Genomic DNA, 16965 nt, shown 5'->3' with positions numbered 1-16965 from the left:
AAGCATATGGTGAAACATAGAAGGGTCTGCATCATGCTGTGGGAATGCTTTTATTCAGCTGGGATGATGGTTAGGAATGACAGCAGATCATAAAAGAAAACCAAGCTTGGAAAAAAAAAATGATTTCAAGGTCGAGTATTGACTGAACAAAAACATAAGAACCTTTTTCAGGGTAGAATTTGTAAAAATATTTTCTTCACATCTGCACAGATATCTGCTACTTTGTGCTGGTCTATCACATAAATCCAAATTTGGAAGTTTGAGGTTCTAACGAGACAAAATCCAGAAGTAAAAATATTGTTTTTTAATTCATAATACTGGAAAACTCATCCTGGAACCAATGTGCTGAATATTCTCCATGGTATCAAACGAAATATTAGATATAAGTAGATGTTCTGGAGTTTTTAATTTGCTAAGCACAAAAATTTTAGCACAGAAGGACTATAATTACTTGGAAAATGTACATACCTTTAAGATCAAATATCGGGATGCAGCCAGCTAAATAATAAGAAAAGAAGTTCCAGTAAAAGCGCTGGACCAGCTACACAGAAAATATGTTTCTTTTTAAAATAAGTTCGGCAACGTGTACTGAGCCAGAGACGACTGCGACTCAGGTGAGAGTGATTACTGAGGCTGTCGACGAAAAACAGGAAGTTAGATTAACCAAAACTGAGCATTTCAAAATAAAACAGGAAGTCAAACTGAAACTATCGTCAGAAAATATAGGAAAAACCAATAATTTCTTATTTAATAACATTAAATAATTCCTTTACAAATACCTGAAACAATCGGAAATGAAATAATAACAAAACAATGGGCTAAAAACGAGTAAAGTCTACTAAATAGGTAAAAACCTCCTTATGTTGGCGTGATTTATTTGCCAAATGCAGCAATGACGACAAACGCATTCCATGTGTTTAAATTATTTTATTTCACCAGTCAGCCCCCGCATACACACACACACTCACTCACACACTCTCAGATAAATTTTACAATATTTACAAAACGAAATTTAACTTACAAAACAGTGTATGCCACATAAAGATAAATATATTAATATAGATTCTCCCCCGAAAAAAGTATACAAGTGGTAATTGGCACATCCAGGAGGCAGGCTTTATCACCAGTGTTGCATAATGTTTCCTATTTGTAGAACGGACGACTAAACCAGGCACATTCTGCAATACTCTCAGAATTAGACTGCTACAACATTTTTAAAAACAATTCAAACCAGGGATCCAGCCCTTTTAGTCGTACAAGATTTGTTTCTCTATAAAGTGATCATCCCATTCTGAAGATTAGCTACAGTAACTTTATAAAACCAGCATTCAATTCACCTTCAAAATGATCAAAGTAGAGGTAAACTTTAGTGCAATCAGCAAAGGAGGCATGATTATTAAAAAAAAACAGGGTGATAAAAAGAGAACTGCGTTGATATTAATGAGTAAAGTTGACAATTACTAGCCGGACTTCTTAAAAGCAGACATGATTCACACATTTACAAAAAAAAAATAAAAAAAAATAGCATAATAAAAACATCTCAACTTGAATCCCTTTGGTTGCAGTTTTTTCAGTACAGTTCTTCATCTATCCAAGCAGGTTCAGGATGGAAGAGTGTTTATAAAAAGCCCTCTTCCTGCCCAGAAAGTTTTCCAGTTGTCCCAGAGAGTTTGATCATCATTGCTTTGTGGAGTTTCTCTTCTCATCGCCAGGAAGGAAGTAGGGGTTCTCATGCCCTTCGACCAGGTATGAGTAACGGGACGTGTTTTTACCTTTGAAGGTCTTCATGTCCTCTGGATTCAGATCGTACGATCCTGACTGAAATGTCAGGGGAAGCACAGAGTGTTATTATTTTTAAGTAACAGCAACTTAACGTGTTTAGACCCAAACAAGCCTAACACACAAACACTCATAACCCTACTTATTTATTGCTATTCATGGAACTAAATTAGCTACAATCGACCTCGAGAACAAAACCAACAAAATAAAAAATTGGCAAAGTTCCCCCATCACCCTGAAACACCACCATGATTATGCATGCATGCTGTCTAAATTATCAGCAGGGGGCATCAAGGGAAGTTGGAATCTGAAAGCAAAGCCATACCTTACCTTTTTCCATCTTTTCTGCATCAGCTGTGATCCCTAAAGCAACATACTGTAAGTCAGGCAAAGCAGGGAGCAGGGGTGGGTGCTAATGCTAGGATCACTGTGTTCACATACTGGATGACTAGATTAAACGCACTGCTGTGAATAGGATTAAAAATATAATGTGTGTTGTTAATGCTTCAGAGTGATAAAGGGCAATCAGAAACCGTTAGAGTGTATCTAAAACCCACAGAAAGTTCTATTGTGATACAACTAAGCAAGTTACTCAGGTGTTTTCAAAGTGCAAATAACCAAGTTTGTGTTTTTGGTGAAGGTTAGTAGGTGACTACAGTGATAACTGAGCAGCTGGTCTTATTTAAAAAGCAGGAAGGTATAAACCAAAGATGGGATGAACTTACAAAGCCATTGCTCTCTAGCTTTTTGTCCACCAGCGTGTTGGTGCTGCCCCCTTCTGTCATCTCTATGGAACCAGCTGGTTCCCAGTGCGTGGTGGCGCGCGGGATTGGGGTGATGCCAATAGACCATGACTTGTTTAACTCATCAGAGTATGGACTGACGTTGCGGTCAGGATTGGGCCTCGAGCACCTCTTCCTGATAAACACAGAGAAAGCAGGGAATATAAAATGTTTGTCTGGTGCTATTTTTATTCTGTTAATTCAATGTAAGTTCAGATAATGATTCTTTGTTGAGAGTTAGACATTATTTTGCTACTTTAAAGCACTCAGTAGATTTTCTGAAGGTCTTTTAAACCTTTTTGTGTATCTAGCACTTTCTCCCTTCCTTGCTGGGTAAAAATGTTTACCATCATTTGCGCTGGAGGTGGTGCTCAATAATGTACATGCAACTATTAAAATGCAAGTTTTTTGTGAAAAACTACTAATAAATAAATGTGTAATAATAAATCATTTTAAAACTTATGCATATACGTGACAGTTATCCTGTCCAGGCTATGTGATGTATGTTCTTACCAGCAGCAGTAACCCAGCAAAGCCAGAACAAGGATGAGGAGAACTCCTCCTAACACGCAGGAGATGATCACCACTGCAAGCAGGGACGCTGCAAACACAGGTAAAGTCTTTAATGAACTTTGCACAACAGGCTAAAACTCAAGATTCATACTGAATGAAGCCACTTACAGTCATTGCAGTTGAAGCCAGCATACCCAAATGGACATCTGAAAGAAAACAGGCATATTTACGGCAATGCATTCAACAATATGCCCACCGGGGGGCGCTAGTACTTTAACCTCAATACAAAGCCCCTTGTGTGAAAAGTGCATACTCACGTCATACACTTATCCTGTACTGCCTGCTGCCCACTTGGACAAGCTGCAAAAAAAGAAACACAACAACTCAGTTGCACTATGCAGACAACTGGAGAGCAGAACAAGCTAAAGCTTCAGGTTTGCCACACTCGACTGCACTCCGGAGAGAACATAAGAGCTTCTACAAGCAAACACACAACAGTACATTATGTATTTTCTCTTAGCAGAATTCATTTGAATCTTATTCAGTTACGGATTTCCCTACAGTCGATCTCATTGGTCACATCCCTGCATGCTCAGAGGCAAAGCGGTGATTCCTCCTTATGTTTCCAGGGTAACATCCCAGTTAAAAAGAAATAGATTAGAGAGATAAATGAAGATTGGGTCAAGGGTCTGCATGGAGAAAAGGCTACAGCTCTTGACCTTGCCTGTGAGTTTTACTCCCTGTTGTTTCTTTCCCTCATTCCCACACAGAAGTAATTTAATGAGGGTAAGAAGGTTTTGTTGTTGTTCTCTAGACATGAACATTCAACTTTGTCCACTTTTACAATATTTACAGGACATTTTAATAACACATACAGCATCTGTTAAAACAATCACATTTTGTAGCATTACAGCCACAAACATAAATGTATTTTATTTGGATTTTATGCAGGATACCACAAAGTAGTGCACAATTTAAAGTCAGTACTAAAAAATAACTTGCTAGAGGCTGAAATATAATGATGGAGTAAATAAATGGGCACAGGTGTAATTTAAATGTTTATTTCTAAGCAAATTCACAGGTTAGAATGGTCCAGTCAAAGTCCAGACACAAAACTAATTGAGAATCTGTGAAAAAACATAAAATTTGATGTTTGGAGATGCTCTTTATTCTATCTGTCAGATTGTGTGTTCAATCTAATCTGATAAAATCCAAATAAAATATATGAATGTTTGTTTCTGTAATGTGTAAATGTGATAAAGTGTGTGAGACATGAAGACCCTGTGTTAACAAGAATTTGCTATAAAATATATAAACAATGTAAGGACCATAAAAACACATATGACACTTTAGATGCTAAATGTACCTTTGCAGCTGGTGTTGGAGTAGATCATGGAGATGTAACCGTCTTTACAGGAGCAAGAAGCTTGGCCGTTTGCATTTGTGCACTTTGTACTAGAGACATCACAAGGTAGTGGCTCCACCTCGCACAGATTGGTTCCTGAAGCCGAGGAAATACAAAAGAAACTCATGAGAAAATAATTTCAAGAGAAGATGTAAAGCATGGAGCCAGTTCTTGCCTGTGTATGCGGCATTGTTCAGAAATCCTTCAGGGTTTTTTACAGCCTCTTCAATGAGCATATCAACAGAGGCTTGAGTGGCAGGGCTGTCTTCAAATATATTATTTACGCTCGCTATCACACTACCAGGTCTGGAGAAATAGGGAAAACAATCACCAACAGAGTTGAGACGCTACATGCTACACAAAGTCTTTGTTCAACAGAAAGAAAGAATACTCACTCAAGCTGAACAACCTCTGATCGTCTATATCCAGGCTGATCTTTCAGAACGTCTCTGAGCTACAGCGAAGAAAATACAATTAATGAGCAAGAATGAAGCGTCTATAAGAGCTACTTCGCTGCTTTGAGATCTCACAACTCACCGCTGCTGAGATGTTTGCTGCTGTCTCCTGAAAGATCCTGGAGGACCTGTCTCTCATTTGAGCTTCAAATGTTAACGACTGGAAGTGAAGCCTGCCTGGGAATACTTGTGCTGCCAAAAAGAAAGGACTGTCAGATTAAACTTGTTTATAATTTGTATAAATATCAAAGGACAAACAGCATCATTTATAAGGTTTATAATTTAGCGGTCTTACCAGGAACACAACGTCCATTGAGTAGGTAGTTGCCAGAGAGACACTGGCAAGTGCCATTGAGGCAGACGCTTTCAACAGGACACGGGACAGATGGACACACTGAGGACAGAAATTAGAAAACAGTATATTTTAAACATTTCTTTTGCTTTCAGTCTGAAAAAAGATAAAACATTTGCCACTGTGGTGCCATTCATCATTGGAGCTATCTCTAGTAGCCGTGTTTAGAGAAAGAGGAATACATTTTTTGTTCTGATTTAGATCACTAAATTACTGTTTGATGGAAACTCCATGACCCATGTGTTCCTCAAAGGTTAAGAAAACCTTGATATTTTTTAGGGTAACAAAAAAAAACACAAATTAAACACAAATTAAATCATGAAGAAGCTTTTCATCACTTCATAAGGTGATAGTTTATGCATTTTGACATGCATTTTGTCTTCAGAAGATGATATTTCAGACACAGAAATTAAATGGTCTGAAATCCTAAAGAAAAGTTGGAGTTCTGCAAGCAAGCTCTTGGACTTTAAGGTCAATATGGTTGCTGTTCATGTAAAACACACTGAAAGTTGCAGTGTAACAGTGATTAGGTTGTAGAATCCCTCTTGCTTTATGTATCAGTGCAATGGGGAAATAGCGCCCCCTCTCTGTGTGGCCTCTCTGTGTGTGCTGGCTCCTGTACTCTGTGCCAGTCTGTGAAAGCTGCACGAGAGGTGAGTTGCATTCTTCAGCACAAGGAGTAGAAAAATGTTAGCAACAGATAAAACATCATTTTTATTAACTTGGATAAATGGAGTGTAATTAATATTTACTAGATATGTGCCTGGCACCAATTTTTGTACTTTTAATTTTATCATAAAACACTTCATGCCCTAAGTTTTAAAGCTAACATAACGCTCGCTCTGTTGTAGTGTGCTGATTGAAGCTGAGCCGTTGCACTGATTCAAACCCGATATGTTCTCATTCAGGAAATAAACTGCAGCTCACCCAGAAACTCCTGGTCTTCATAAAAAATAAAAAAATTAAAAAAACTACACAAGGCAGAGTAAAGGGGTTATTTGGGCCGGCCTGGTACAGTAGAGTGAAGCAGAACCCGGTTACACGTGAATTCCTGGAAACCAGTGGTAAATATATTACTGTGAACTTTCCTGGTATGTTTGAATGTGTAAATGCAAAAAAAAAAAGTTTTTAGTTTGAATTGCTGATAACAGATATAACCACAACTGTTGTCATATTCCACTGGTTTTCAGACATTTGACCGATCCTGTTTAAGTCAGAACTGATTTCAATTCAAGATCAAATACAGCATGTGTTTGGCAATTACTCTCAAAAATGGCAATCAACTACATAACAAAAAGCTCTAACTCCAAATAGGACTACTAATAGAACTAAGTCTCTTAGCTGGAGCTGGATTTTTGTGCTGAAACTTTGGCATTTCTATAGACAGACATTAAAGGAAATAGCACAAACCGATTACAGGACTGGGAGTGGTTGGACCCTCTGTGGGGGAGCTGCTGGTGATTCCCCCTGTTGTCCGAAAAGTGGTGAAAATCTCAGTGGTTCCACCGGTGGAGGTAGGGATGTCGGTGTTCAGGGTCTCAGTGGTGATGCTGGGTGAATTTGTCGGTAAAGGAGTGGTAGTAGTAGTTTCTCCCATCGTAACATTGGACTCTGAATCGTCAAAAATTAAACCCAGTCAGTCCAACATTTCAACAGGTGGCACAGCTAATAACTACACCGATTGGGTAACCTGTATGAATGGTTACTATTGAAGAAATGCCATGAAATGCAGTACAAAATTCCAGTAAACACTGCTGCTTATCAAGAGGTTAGTATTACCTATTGAGGTTGCTGGTGAAGGGTTGAAGGTTGAAGGAGTGTTGCTACTGCCTGGGAAGGTGCTGGTAGGAGGTGAAGAGTCTGTTGTGTTTTTGGTGTCAGTCGAAGTAAAGGGTATGACGGTTGATGCAGGAGTCCCAGAAGTTTCAGCAGAGCTGGCCAGTGTTGTACTAGCTTGCTCTGAGGTAGCTGAGTTTATAGTTGTTGTCATGTTGCTGGAATGTGGGGAGCTGGTGATTAAAGCTGTGGTGTTTCCCATCACTGTAACTGATGTAGTGGCTGTGTGATTGCCTGAGGTAGCCATAGTTGGGCTCTGAGTGGTAGATGTGATTTGTGGACTTACAGTCGCATTGTCACTTGTAGTGGCTGTGGCATTGTTTGTGACTGTGACAAATGTGCCTGTAGTGTCTTCATTAGTTGTAGTTGGCACATTTTCGGTGGTGTGGTTGTTTGTAGTTGTCATTGCTGTATCATTGTCAAGTGGTGTATTTGTCATACTTGCAGTTGTGTAGTTGACTGTTGGGGCAATTGACACATTTGTAGTCATGTCAGTGCTTGTCGGTGTAATTGCAACCATTGTAGTTACATTGTCGTTTGTCACTGTGGTCAGATCATCTGTAGTTGTGCCGTTGTTTGACACCGTAATTTGAGCTAGTGTAGTCATGTTGTTGTCCATTTCTGTAGTCTGAGTTGCTGTAGTCATGTTGTTGACCATTGCTGTAGTCTGAGCTACTGTAGTGTCAGGTTGTGAAGTCATGTTGCTGTTTGTTGTGGGTGCCATCGTTGTGCCAGTGGTTGTCATGTAGGTTGGTGGAGATGAAGCAGTTCCATTTGTAGTCTGACTAGAAGGTGAACTATTTGTCTCTGCTCCTGCTGTTGGTGTGGTTCCACCAGTGATTGGAGCCGTTGAGGGTCCTGGCAGGTTTCCTGTGGTGATCATCTCAGTACTGTTCCCTGTGACTGTATCTGCCACGGTTATCGCCTGAAAAACCGATGAAGTTCCAGTTGTTTCTCTTGTGTTGTGTTCAGTAGTTGCATTGCCTGCTACTCTGATAAGGAAATTTGTGGTTGTGTTGTAACTATCAGCAGCAGTAGGAGGCTCCGTTGTCATTTGCACTGCAATAAAAACAGAAGCATAAAAAGAAGCATTATTATTATACCTTCTCTGCTCTGGGGACATGAGACACAGTTAGAGAATGACACAAGTTGTCCAAAAAACATAAATAGTATTAATAAATAAATAAAAAGAAAATGCTAACATCTATAGATATCAGCTCAACTTTCTTCTGACCCCTGCTCCCATTTGACCTGCTCTTTCTCTTTGTTTTGTATTTATGGTGGAACAGAATCAGTACCAGGGCTGTATGAGCTGCTCTCCAGCAGCAGGGGGTCTTTGCCAATAGCGTTGCTTGCTTATATCCTGTCCTCATCTGCATGCACTGAATGATAGCATTTCAGAAACCAGTGAGAAGAACGGACAGCCAGGTGGACAGCTTCATTTTCTCCTAGGAAGCCGTGAAAATATCAAGACTAATCCAGAGCTTCATCTAATTTTATTAAACAATTCCAAGGATTTGTTTGAGTATCATGACGTAACCATTACTTATTTACAGATGAAAAACCACACCCAGTGACAGCACATGAATATGGGCATGACACGCAACTGCATCACTGGAAATAAATGTAAATGTATTCTGAGAATTCATTCAGCAAGCAAGATAAAAGATGAGGAAGTACAAATGGGTGGAAAATTAATTATACGAAAGGAAGTTTATGATGAACATAAAGCAAAAGGAATAGTATAGTTTGGGGTTGATATCAATCTGAGACTATTTGGGATTAGGAGGTAAATACGTGGGAGTAGTGATGGTGGATAACAAGAGATAGAGATTAATGGAAAACCTCTTAGATCAGATCTAGCTGACGGTGCTTTGATTAGACCATTGTAGTCTTTCTTAAATTCCCAAGGAGCTGTTAAGAATGTCATTGTGTGCTTTACTGCAAGCATACCTTAGATTATGTTATATTTGACTGGAAGGTTTTTTTTCTGATAAATGGCTAAGATAATCACATTTTAGCAATTTTCTAAATTCCTAAATCTTAATTCACAGTTTTATTCACACTTTACTGCAGTACTTCATTTTTATCCCACATGGTTCTCTTTATTAGGAGGCATACAATCACCTCAAAGTGTAAACATTTTTGTCAAAATGTCAGGTTCTGTGATTAAAAAAAAAAAGCCATGATCATTCATTTAAAAGCTGTATCCACATTTTTAACACATATCCTGTATTATTCAAGTAAAAGACAAATAATTCTGTTCAATGGTGAAAATAAAAAAAACAAACAAGCAGTTCCCTAAGTGTGCACACCCCTGAATCTAATAACTTTTTGATTAATTTCAGCATTTTGTCTTTGGGAATTCACACCTGCCATCAATTATAATGAATAGAATTACTCTAAAATAAAACACAGATGTCCTTTGAGGGTTTTGCTAATATTTGCACTTTTATATCCCTTAGCTGAAGCAACAATTTGAAGAGAGCTTAGGGCAAAGATTATTTCTTGGATACTAAAACTCCTGTACTTTCATAACTTTGACCATTTAAAAACCAACAAATTACTAATAAATGACAACAAAAAAAGCTAATTTTTCATAAAAATCTTTTACGTCTGTATTATACTGTAAAGAAAGTTTCCTTTTCAGAACAAATAAGCATAAAAAACATGTCTCTGCAAGGTATTCACTGTTATTAAAATTAGCTTTTGAGAACTGAAATATGAAATTATGCAAACCAACAGTGCAGATCATAAATGACTCAGGTGACCGTGGCAGAAAGCTACAGCAAACATCATAAAAAAAAACTACAATGACTGTATGGAAGCAAGGGGAAGTGACAGACAAAAACAGAGCAGAGCGATAAGAGTTTATGTGCAACGGTGAACCACAAAAATCAACAACAATGCGGTTCTCTTCTCACTGTCATTTTCAATCTGCTTCCTTATTGCCACAGACAGGAAAATGTCAGCCATAAATCAGGAGCTCAGAGTACAGCATAAACAAGCTTCCACATTAAGATGAAACATACTAACTGTGTCACCAGTGTTTCTCTTTTACTTCCTCAATGCAGGTCAAATAATTTTCCGCAGCTCATTCTACTAACTCCAGGTGCATCAGTGTTTAAATGTACAGTTAAACCCCAAATTATTCATAAATCTGAAAGATTTAGGTTTAATTTTCATATTTACTTTTGCACCATGTTTATCCATGTTTAATGGATAATAAATAACATTTTGGAGCGGTCCAGTTGTTAAGACCTGAATCTTATCGAGAATCAATGAAGGGAATTAAAAATTAGAATGGTGGAAAGGAGGCCTTCAAACCTCATCACCAAAGATAAATCATCAAAATATCAGAGGAAACACACAAAAAGCTGCTCAGCAATTATAAGAAAAGTTTCAATACTGCAATGCCAATAAGTATTTTTCCATTGATTATTGAGCAGGGCATACATTTCTGCCAATACATCAATCTAAATCTGCCAGGGGTGTGAATAATTTGTGATTTAACTGCATGTAATGATATGAAGTTAAGCATCTGAAACCTGAAAGATGAAGCCAATGTGATAATGCTGAAACAGCGGCGTAATTAAAAGCACACTCTGCGCTGCATGTCTAACTGTGAGTCCTGGCTTTAAGGATTTAAGCTACAGGCGGATAATCTCTTGCAGACACAAAAGAAATGACTGGGTCAGGCTGGGTGACAAGTGGGTCTAAGGTCGTCCTGCAAAAACCCCACTAAGGAGGACGTGGTCCCTCTGAAAGTCTGGCTTTGCTCTATTTCTATTCAAAATGTCTCAAAAACTGTCATTAAAACCAGCCTCTATTCTCCTTTTCTAGGTCTAGCAGAATAAGGAGTGGGATAGGAATGTCACAGAGAAGATTTCAGTTTTCTCTCCTTTCGGATTTGTTACGGTAACAGAAATGGAGACACGTTCCAGCTTTGGCTGCGCTGCTCATGTTCCAGCTCTGGACTGCAGGTCAGGGGATTTTTATCCCTGTGGCACAATGGCACTCCTGTGGAGTACCTGCTCATGACCTGACCATCAGATCCAGTTCCTTATACACACACCCTGAACTTCCCATCAGAACTGCCACTCCCATAAAATAAATCCTGATTGATAACAGAAGCCAAAGTTTTATGATACGCAGAAAGAAAAGCCAGGAGACACCCTTTCTCGGTGCTGCCATCCAATATTTCCAGCACATTGTTCAGGAAGGAGGAAAAGTATGGTTCTGACACAGTTTGCCAGCTCATTCAGCTGCGCTGCATGAAGGAAGCAACAGATTAAACTCTGCACACTGAGCAGGAGATGAAATGACATGTTTGCAACTCAATAATCAGGGGAAATCTGAGCTCCAGAGGCAGGATTCCAATAAAGACTGTTTTGTTTAAGACCTAATTAGTGCATATACATGTCGTCAATTCTTACAAACTGACTTATGATCTCCTGGTATTTAAAAGTGGAATCTTCCAAAGGGGTTTCCACATCAAAGAGACTCAATGGACGTGGGTTCAGCAGGAGGACAGAAAGGGGGCTCTTCTTCCTCCCATCCTGCTGAGTGTCCTGATCAGAGGACAAACAGGATGCCTCCGACGGAGGAGCTGAAATATAGCCAACACGCTTTTCTGGGAGTTCAGGTGTAATGAACACATGATCACTGCTGGAAAGCGAAATCTCAAACACACAAACTCATTTTTCAACTGTCTTGAGGTTATTTAGCACTGAATTTAGAGCGATTTGAAATCAATCGAAGTCCGCAGGAATTTAACCAGAAATTACACCCATTATACTTTGGCACAACATAAAATAATCAAATTGATAATCAGTTTTATGGGCAGTTAAGTCATAACCTTTTTTATTTCACTGTGCTTAAAGATAAACAATATGGGAAATTAAGAAATCCTTTCTCCCTTGGCATGTACGAAGAAGACCAAAAAAAACCCTAATCTCATTCACAACTCCATTCGGATGCATATTTAAACATAAGACTATTATTCCAAAAATAAGATTATTAGAGAATCTGACAGCGTGGATTAAACCACTAATCTTCCAGTTAAGAAACAAGAGCTTAAGAAACTGAGCTAAAGAGTTTTAATTACGGTCATGTTGTCATTTTTCCTCTTTGCAAAGAAAAACAAAGTAGTTGGGAAGAAACTTCAAATTTCAAGATTGCATTTTCTGTGCCTGCAAAAGTGTTCAGTAGTTTATGTTGATCATTTTCTCTGTTTATAGTTTTCTCTTATGTCTTAAAGAGATATGAGACCAATAAACACAAGATGTCTGTCTCTTTAAATCTTAAGTATTATCTATTGGCTGATCACAACTTATAGTTTCTTGATAATCAAAAACAAATCTGATTGTTTAAAGTAATAAACCATGAAAGCTGCATTTGACCAGATAGATGAGCAACTCAGTGAAAACAAACAACTAATAATACTTCTCAGTGTCCAGGCTGTTAGTAGGGAGAAGATCAGACTTTAATTTTTTCAGTATGTCTGAAGGGTTTTAAAATTAAACTGGGAGAACAGAAGTGATGGTACTCAAAAGTAAACTTTAAAAAAAAGAGGCTTCAACATGTCTGCTGTCTATTCACGCTGCAAGAGAGAGCAAAACATTTACTGGAACAGGAAGGCTGAGCAGAAGACCGCGGTTCTATTTAATTCTTTTAAACTTCAATTTCACATAATTAATTTGAATATCTCTCAATAAAAGGAGGGAGTTGCAACCAATAGCCTCCTGACTACCAAGAAAAAAAATATTGTCCAATCACCATTTTTTTTAAAATCCCACAGTCTTTGTAAGGTAATAAAAGGTTTTATGCACTTACTTTGTCTCTTCCCATAAAATGTGTTATTACAGATAAATGCCATTTCTATGAATTAGAAAAAGGAAGGTACAAAAGTCCCACCCCTTCACATGTGGTATCATTGAAAAGCCCTAAATGTCCTCTCCAGATACCAAAAGGAATTAATTCAGTAGAATGCAGGGGGTGGGAGATGTTCAAGTTTAGAAATGTCCTCTACAGAGGACAAAAATGAACTACTGGTAGTCAGAAGGATAGAGCACTATTTCTCAAATCGAGGCTTGATAAAAATATGAAGTTCAAAATAGGGGTGGGTGACATGGACTTACATTTTTCTCACAATGTTTTGCGGTACTAATGTGATAATGATAAAAGTGACCATAAGAACTATTATTACTGCTTGTATGGCTGTGACTGCATGACACAGAAATCGTAGCTATAGAAATGGAGACATTTCTTTAGGACACCAGTCACATGAAGGTGTGATTTGTCTCACCAAACTGCACACAGCATTTAATCATGTATTGATATGTATACTCTCAGTGAACAGACAGTGGAAAAAATATTAAAACTAACAACCCTGAAGCTTTGGGGTTTTATCATTAATTGTAATTATCATAAAAAATATATAAACAATACTTCATAATTTTTATTTTCCTCAACAACTCTTTCAGACGGGATGTGACATCACATCTGGGTAGACCATCAAAACTATAAAACGATAAAATAAAGCAGCTCTTCACTGCTCATCTGGACTCTGTCATAAACTTCTTCCTGACTTGGACTGCTTCGTTTCCTGCTGCGTAAAAGTCGGCTTGATGTCTGACACACACATGAAGCTCGGTATGAAGTAGACAGATGTTTAGAGGAGAAGCAACAGATATAGTAGCTAAAGCTGATTGTATCATTTTTGTTTTTTTCTTTGCCAATTGGTCAGTCTTTGATTTAAGCAGCTTCCTGAGCTGGAGGTGCTGGAAAGCAATGACTTCTGTGCCTGTGGGCAAACAGAGCTCTTTTGCTGCAACTCAGAGGTAACAGATGGCTCCCTGGAGCAAGAGCTCGCCTACAGGGCCTCTGCACATATCATATCCAATTAAAGCTCCGCCAGCACATGCTTTCCAATTACAGGACAAGATTTACTGCCCCGAATCAGACCTAATCCAACAGGATGCTGCAGACACGCAGCGACCAAGGGGAAGAAGCCAGAGCAGAGACGGCAACAAGTGTGTGTGAAAAGTGGGCCGCAAGGCAACACGAGCCAGCAGGTGGGGGTGAAATGAGGAAGATAAACAGATACAGGGAAGCTTAATGGGACAGTGGAATTAATATCGGAAGCACAGAAAAACAAAAAGAAGGAAGTATCTGACAATTTTCCCATAAATAACCAAATAAACAACCAAATGTGAGTAAACATGGCCTATTTTCACAATTAAATTAAGAGGATAAGCCGGACTTTTTGAAATCTTGCAGCTGCATTTTAGCTCCCAGTGCTCCACTTATGAGCTCATGATGAGTGATGGCCCAAACATGACACATGTGGAGTCATGATGCAGCGCATCACTTAAAGGTCTCTGCTCCTCCATACGTAATATTTATTGTCGGGGGGGGAGGGGCTCCACAAAGTGTGGCGCCAGACTCAGAAGAGGAGGAGAACCCTCAGGAGGTGTCCTCATCTGGACCTCTTTACTGCTCCTTCTGCCCCCTGCCTCTGCTGTTTAACACTTTATTCACAAGCAACCAAAGGAGACAGAGCCTGACGACTGTCAGCATATGACCAGGTCTGTGAGGCACACAAACAAGCTTCAGAATAAAAGACTATCTAACGTGAGCAAAACATTTGGTATCTTAGTCACAGGCTGCACAATGAAGAGGACTTGAAACCTCCCCAAGCAGCTCCGTCAGGCTGTCAAGAGGCCAGGGAGTGAACTCTGAGGGAAGCCGAGCTTCAGGAGAGCCGGCTGTTGTTTGACTGATGCCTCCTCTTTGGCATCTGTCCACCCTTGGAGAGCTTTGAGTCACGCTGGAGGAGCACTGAGTCAGGTCCGAGACTATTTTTAGGAATTACTCCCTAGGAATGTGAAACTAGTACACCAAAAACACACAGAAAAATCTGACTTTTTTTTTGTTGTTGCTCAAATTAAAACGTACATATATTGTTCAGAAGAATAGAATTTCACATTCTCCTGAGTTTCATGTAACTTGTATTTCCTGATTTTAATGAAAATGTCATTATTTGAATTTAAACTAGTTACAAGACTGTTTGAAAGTTTGCAAATGTGAAATCTAAATAAAAATTGCTCAAATAGAAGGAAGCCTTTGCACACAACTACATTCTATACAAGAAAAATACGCATAAATGCCATTTTATTGTGACTTTCAATGTGTTAGTATTAAATGTTAGGCAATTTTAATCTAGATTTTATTTAAACTTCGTTTTAAATATATATTTTAAATATATATATTTATATTTATAAATATATATATTTATATTTATATATATATAAATATATATATAATATATATATATATAATATATATATTTTAAATATATATTTTTAAATAATTATTAATCAGTCTGCAAGTTTACCTGACTGTAATAGATAACATATGCTAGTAGCTTATCAAATAGTGTCAATAAAAATTGCTTTATGACGGGAGGTAAAATGTTTTCTTCTTTTCAAAATGGATTAAATTGAATCTATTAGTATTTTGTAGCCTACCTATACGAAAAGTAAAGTAACGATTTATAATATGTGTTCTAGATGTAGCTGGAAAAAAAAGGATAAAGATTCCAGTTTTTAAGAATAAATATAACATTTAAACTATTTCCAACAACTAAAAAGGTTCCAAAATGTTAAAACTAATATCTAAAACAACTCTAACTTCATTTGAAACATTAGTCTGATCCTAACGCGTATTTTTTTTAAATTCCGTGTAAAAACTTTACTCACCTTTGGAGACAATCCCGAAGAGAAAAACGACGAGCAGGCAGCGTGGAGGCATGTTGCAGCTCTGTAGGGGATTTTTTTTTTGTTTGTTTGTTTGTTTGTTTGTTTGTTTGGAGCTGCTTAGTGAGAGGAAGCTGCGGCTTTGAGGCGCTCCGTGTGCCGGTGAGGGGAATATAACGGTGCGGCCCAGGCGGCGTCTCCTCCGGGCTGCTACAGGTGGCTCACCGGGGAGTTGTTAAAAGCTTCAGCGCGTCCTCTGATTGGCTGACTCTCCTGTCACTCCGTATTACTGCGCTGAAGCTGTGAGGCTCCGCCCATAGAAACGGGACAGACCTGACAACTCGACAAATGAAGACGCTTTAATAATAAACTCTATTTTTAGCTCGGTGTTTACATAGAAAGAAACGGGGTGATAACAGGGACTCAGCCCCAGAATGAATAGGCAGGGTTGTAAACCTGAAGCTTTTAATAGATTTTTTTTCTGATCTCTTGTTTTTCCTGAAAAATAAGGTGGCAAGTTTGAAAAACTGCGCATTGTTTCACCACTTTACCCCAGACAGCATACGTCAAATGTCTAAAAATGTCGCTGTTTGGATCACAAACAAAAATGCATCTTTCTTAAATCTCTTCATCTTTTCCTCGAGGTGAAGGATCAACCCGATTTTTCTGTTTTCATTGTTTTAGGTCTCTCTGCAGCTGGTTTCTATTAGTTGCCCCAGTACAGCTTCACTGGGAAGTGTAACTGAAGGACAACTAGGCTTTAAAATTAATTTGAGTTCTTGGAATTCAATCATTGAAGGGAATGCAATGTAAATATGTTGCTGTCTTTTTGGCCTTATTGTCTAAGAAAGCACAGACCCATTTAGATGTGAAACAAACGAAAACAAGCACGGTTACTGTGCACCATTAAATAGATTTAGCCATTCCCATAACTCAGTTCTGTCAGGATATTATAAGAAGAAACCTTACCCAGCTTTCTGTAATATATATGTTCCCATGTTATGTAACCACTAAGAGCAACTAATGAACAGCGTTTCATACTTGCCTGAAATATGCTGAAGTTATTTAAAAGTTTTCTTCCAAA

At 38.4% G+C, this 16965-nt stretch overlaps 1 protein-coding gene and 1 long non-coding RNA gene across 2 annotated transcripts; one reads left to right on the top strand and one right to left on the bottom strand.

Annotated features, from left to right (window-relative positions):
- Window positions 1-1473: 1473 nt before the first annotated feature.
- LOC103148766 (mucin-5AC) lies at window positions 1474-16087 on the bottom strand. Its single transcript, XM_007567688.2, has 14 exons — window positions 15885-16087; window positions 7066-8181; window positions 6697-6897; window positions 5230-5328; window positions 5017-5126; window positions 4875-4933; window positions 4655-4785; window positions 4441-4575; window positions 3392-3434; window positions 3243-3280; window positions 3075-3162; window positions 2505-2697; window positions 2110-2142; window positions 1474-1818 (listed from the first exon to the last, which is right to left on the bottom strand). Exons 1-14 carry the CDS (start codon window positions 15934-15936, stop codon window positions 1678-1680), a joined length of 2439 nt encoding a protein of 812 aa, XP_007567750.1. The 5' UTR covers window positions 15937-16087; the 3' UTR covers window positions 1474-1677.
- Window positions 5335-6398, top strand: LOC107838100 (uncharacterized). The gene is made up of 2 exons (XR_001664163.1): window positions 5335-5802; window positions 6317-6398. It is a non-coding gene; the product is annotated as an uncharacterized LOC107838100 (long non-coding RNA).
- Window positions 16088-16965: the final 878 nt, after the last annotated feature.

Source organism: Poecilia formosa, unplaced genomic scaffold (assembly GCF_000485575.1).
Source record: "Poecilia formosa unplaced genomic scaffold, Poecilia_formosa-5.1.2 Scaffold212, whole genome shotgun sequence".
NCBI lineage: Eukaryota > Metazoa > Chordata > Actinopteri > Cyprinodontiformes > Poeciliidae > Poecilia > Poecilia formosa.
The sequence above is the reverse complement of the archived record's forward strand: the minus strand, read 5'-3'. Positions and strand labels throughout refer to the sequence as shown.

Excerpts from the sequence above, each read along its gene's own strand:
- LOC103148766 (XM_007567688.2), bottom strand. The coding sequence starts at position 15,936 with ATGCCTCCACGCTGCCTGCTCGTCGTTTTTCTCTTCGGGATTGTCTCC. Across the intron at positions 3,281-3,391 it reads GTACAGGATAAGTGTATGAC|ATGTCCATTTGGGTATGCTG; the intron begins GTGAGTATGCAC and ends GTTTTCTTTCAG. Across the intron at positions 2,143-2,504 it reads AGCTAGAGAGCAATGGCTTT|GGATCACAGCTGATGCAGAA; the intron begins GTAAGTTCATCC and ends ATGTTGCTTTAG.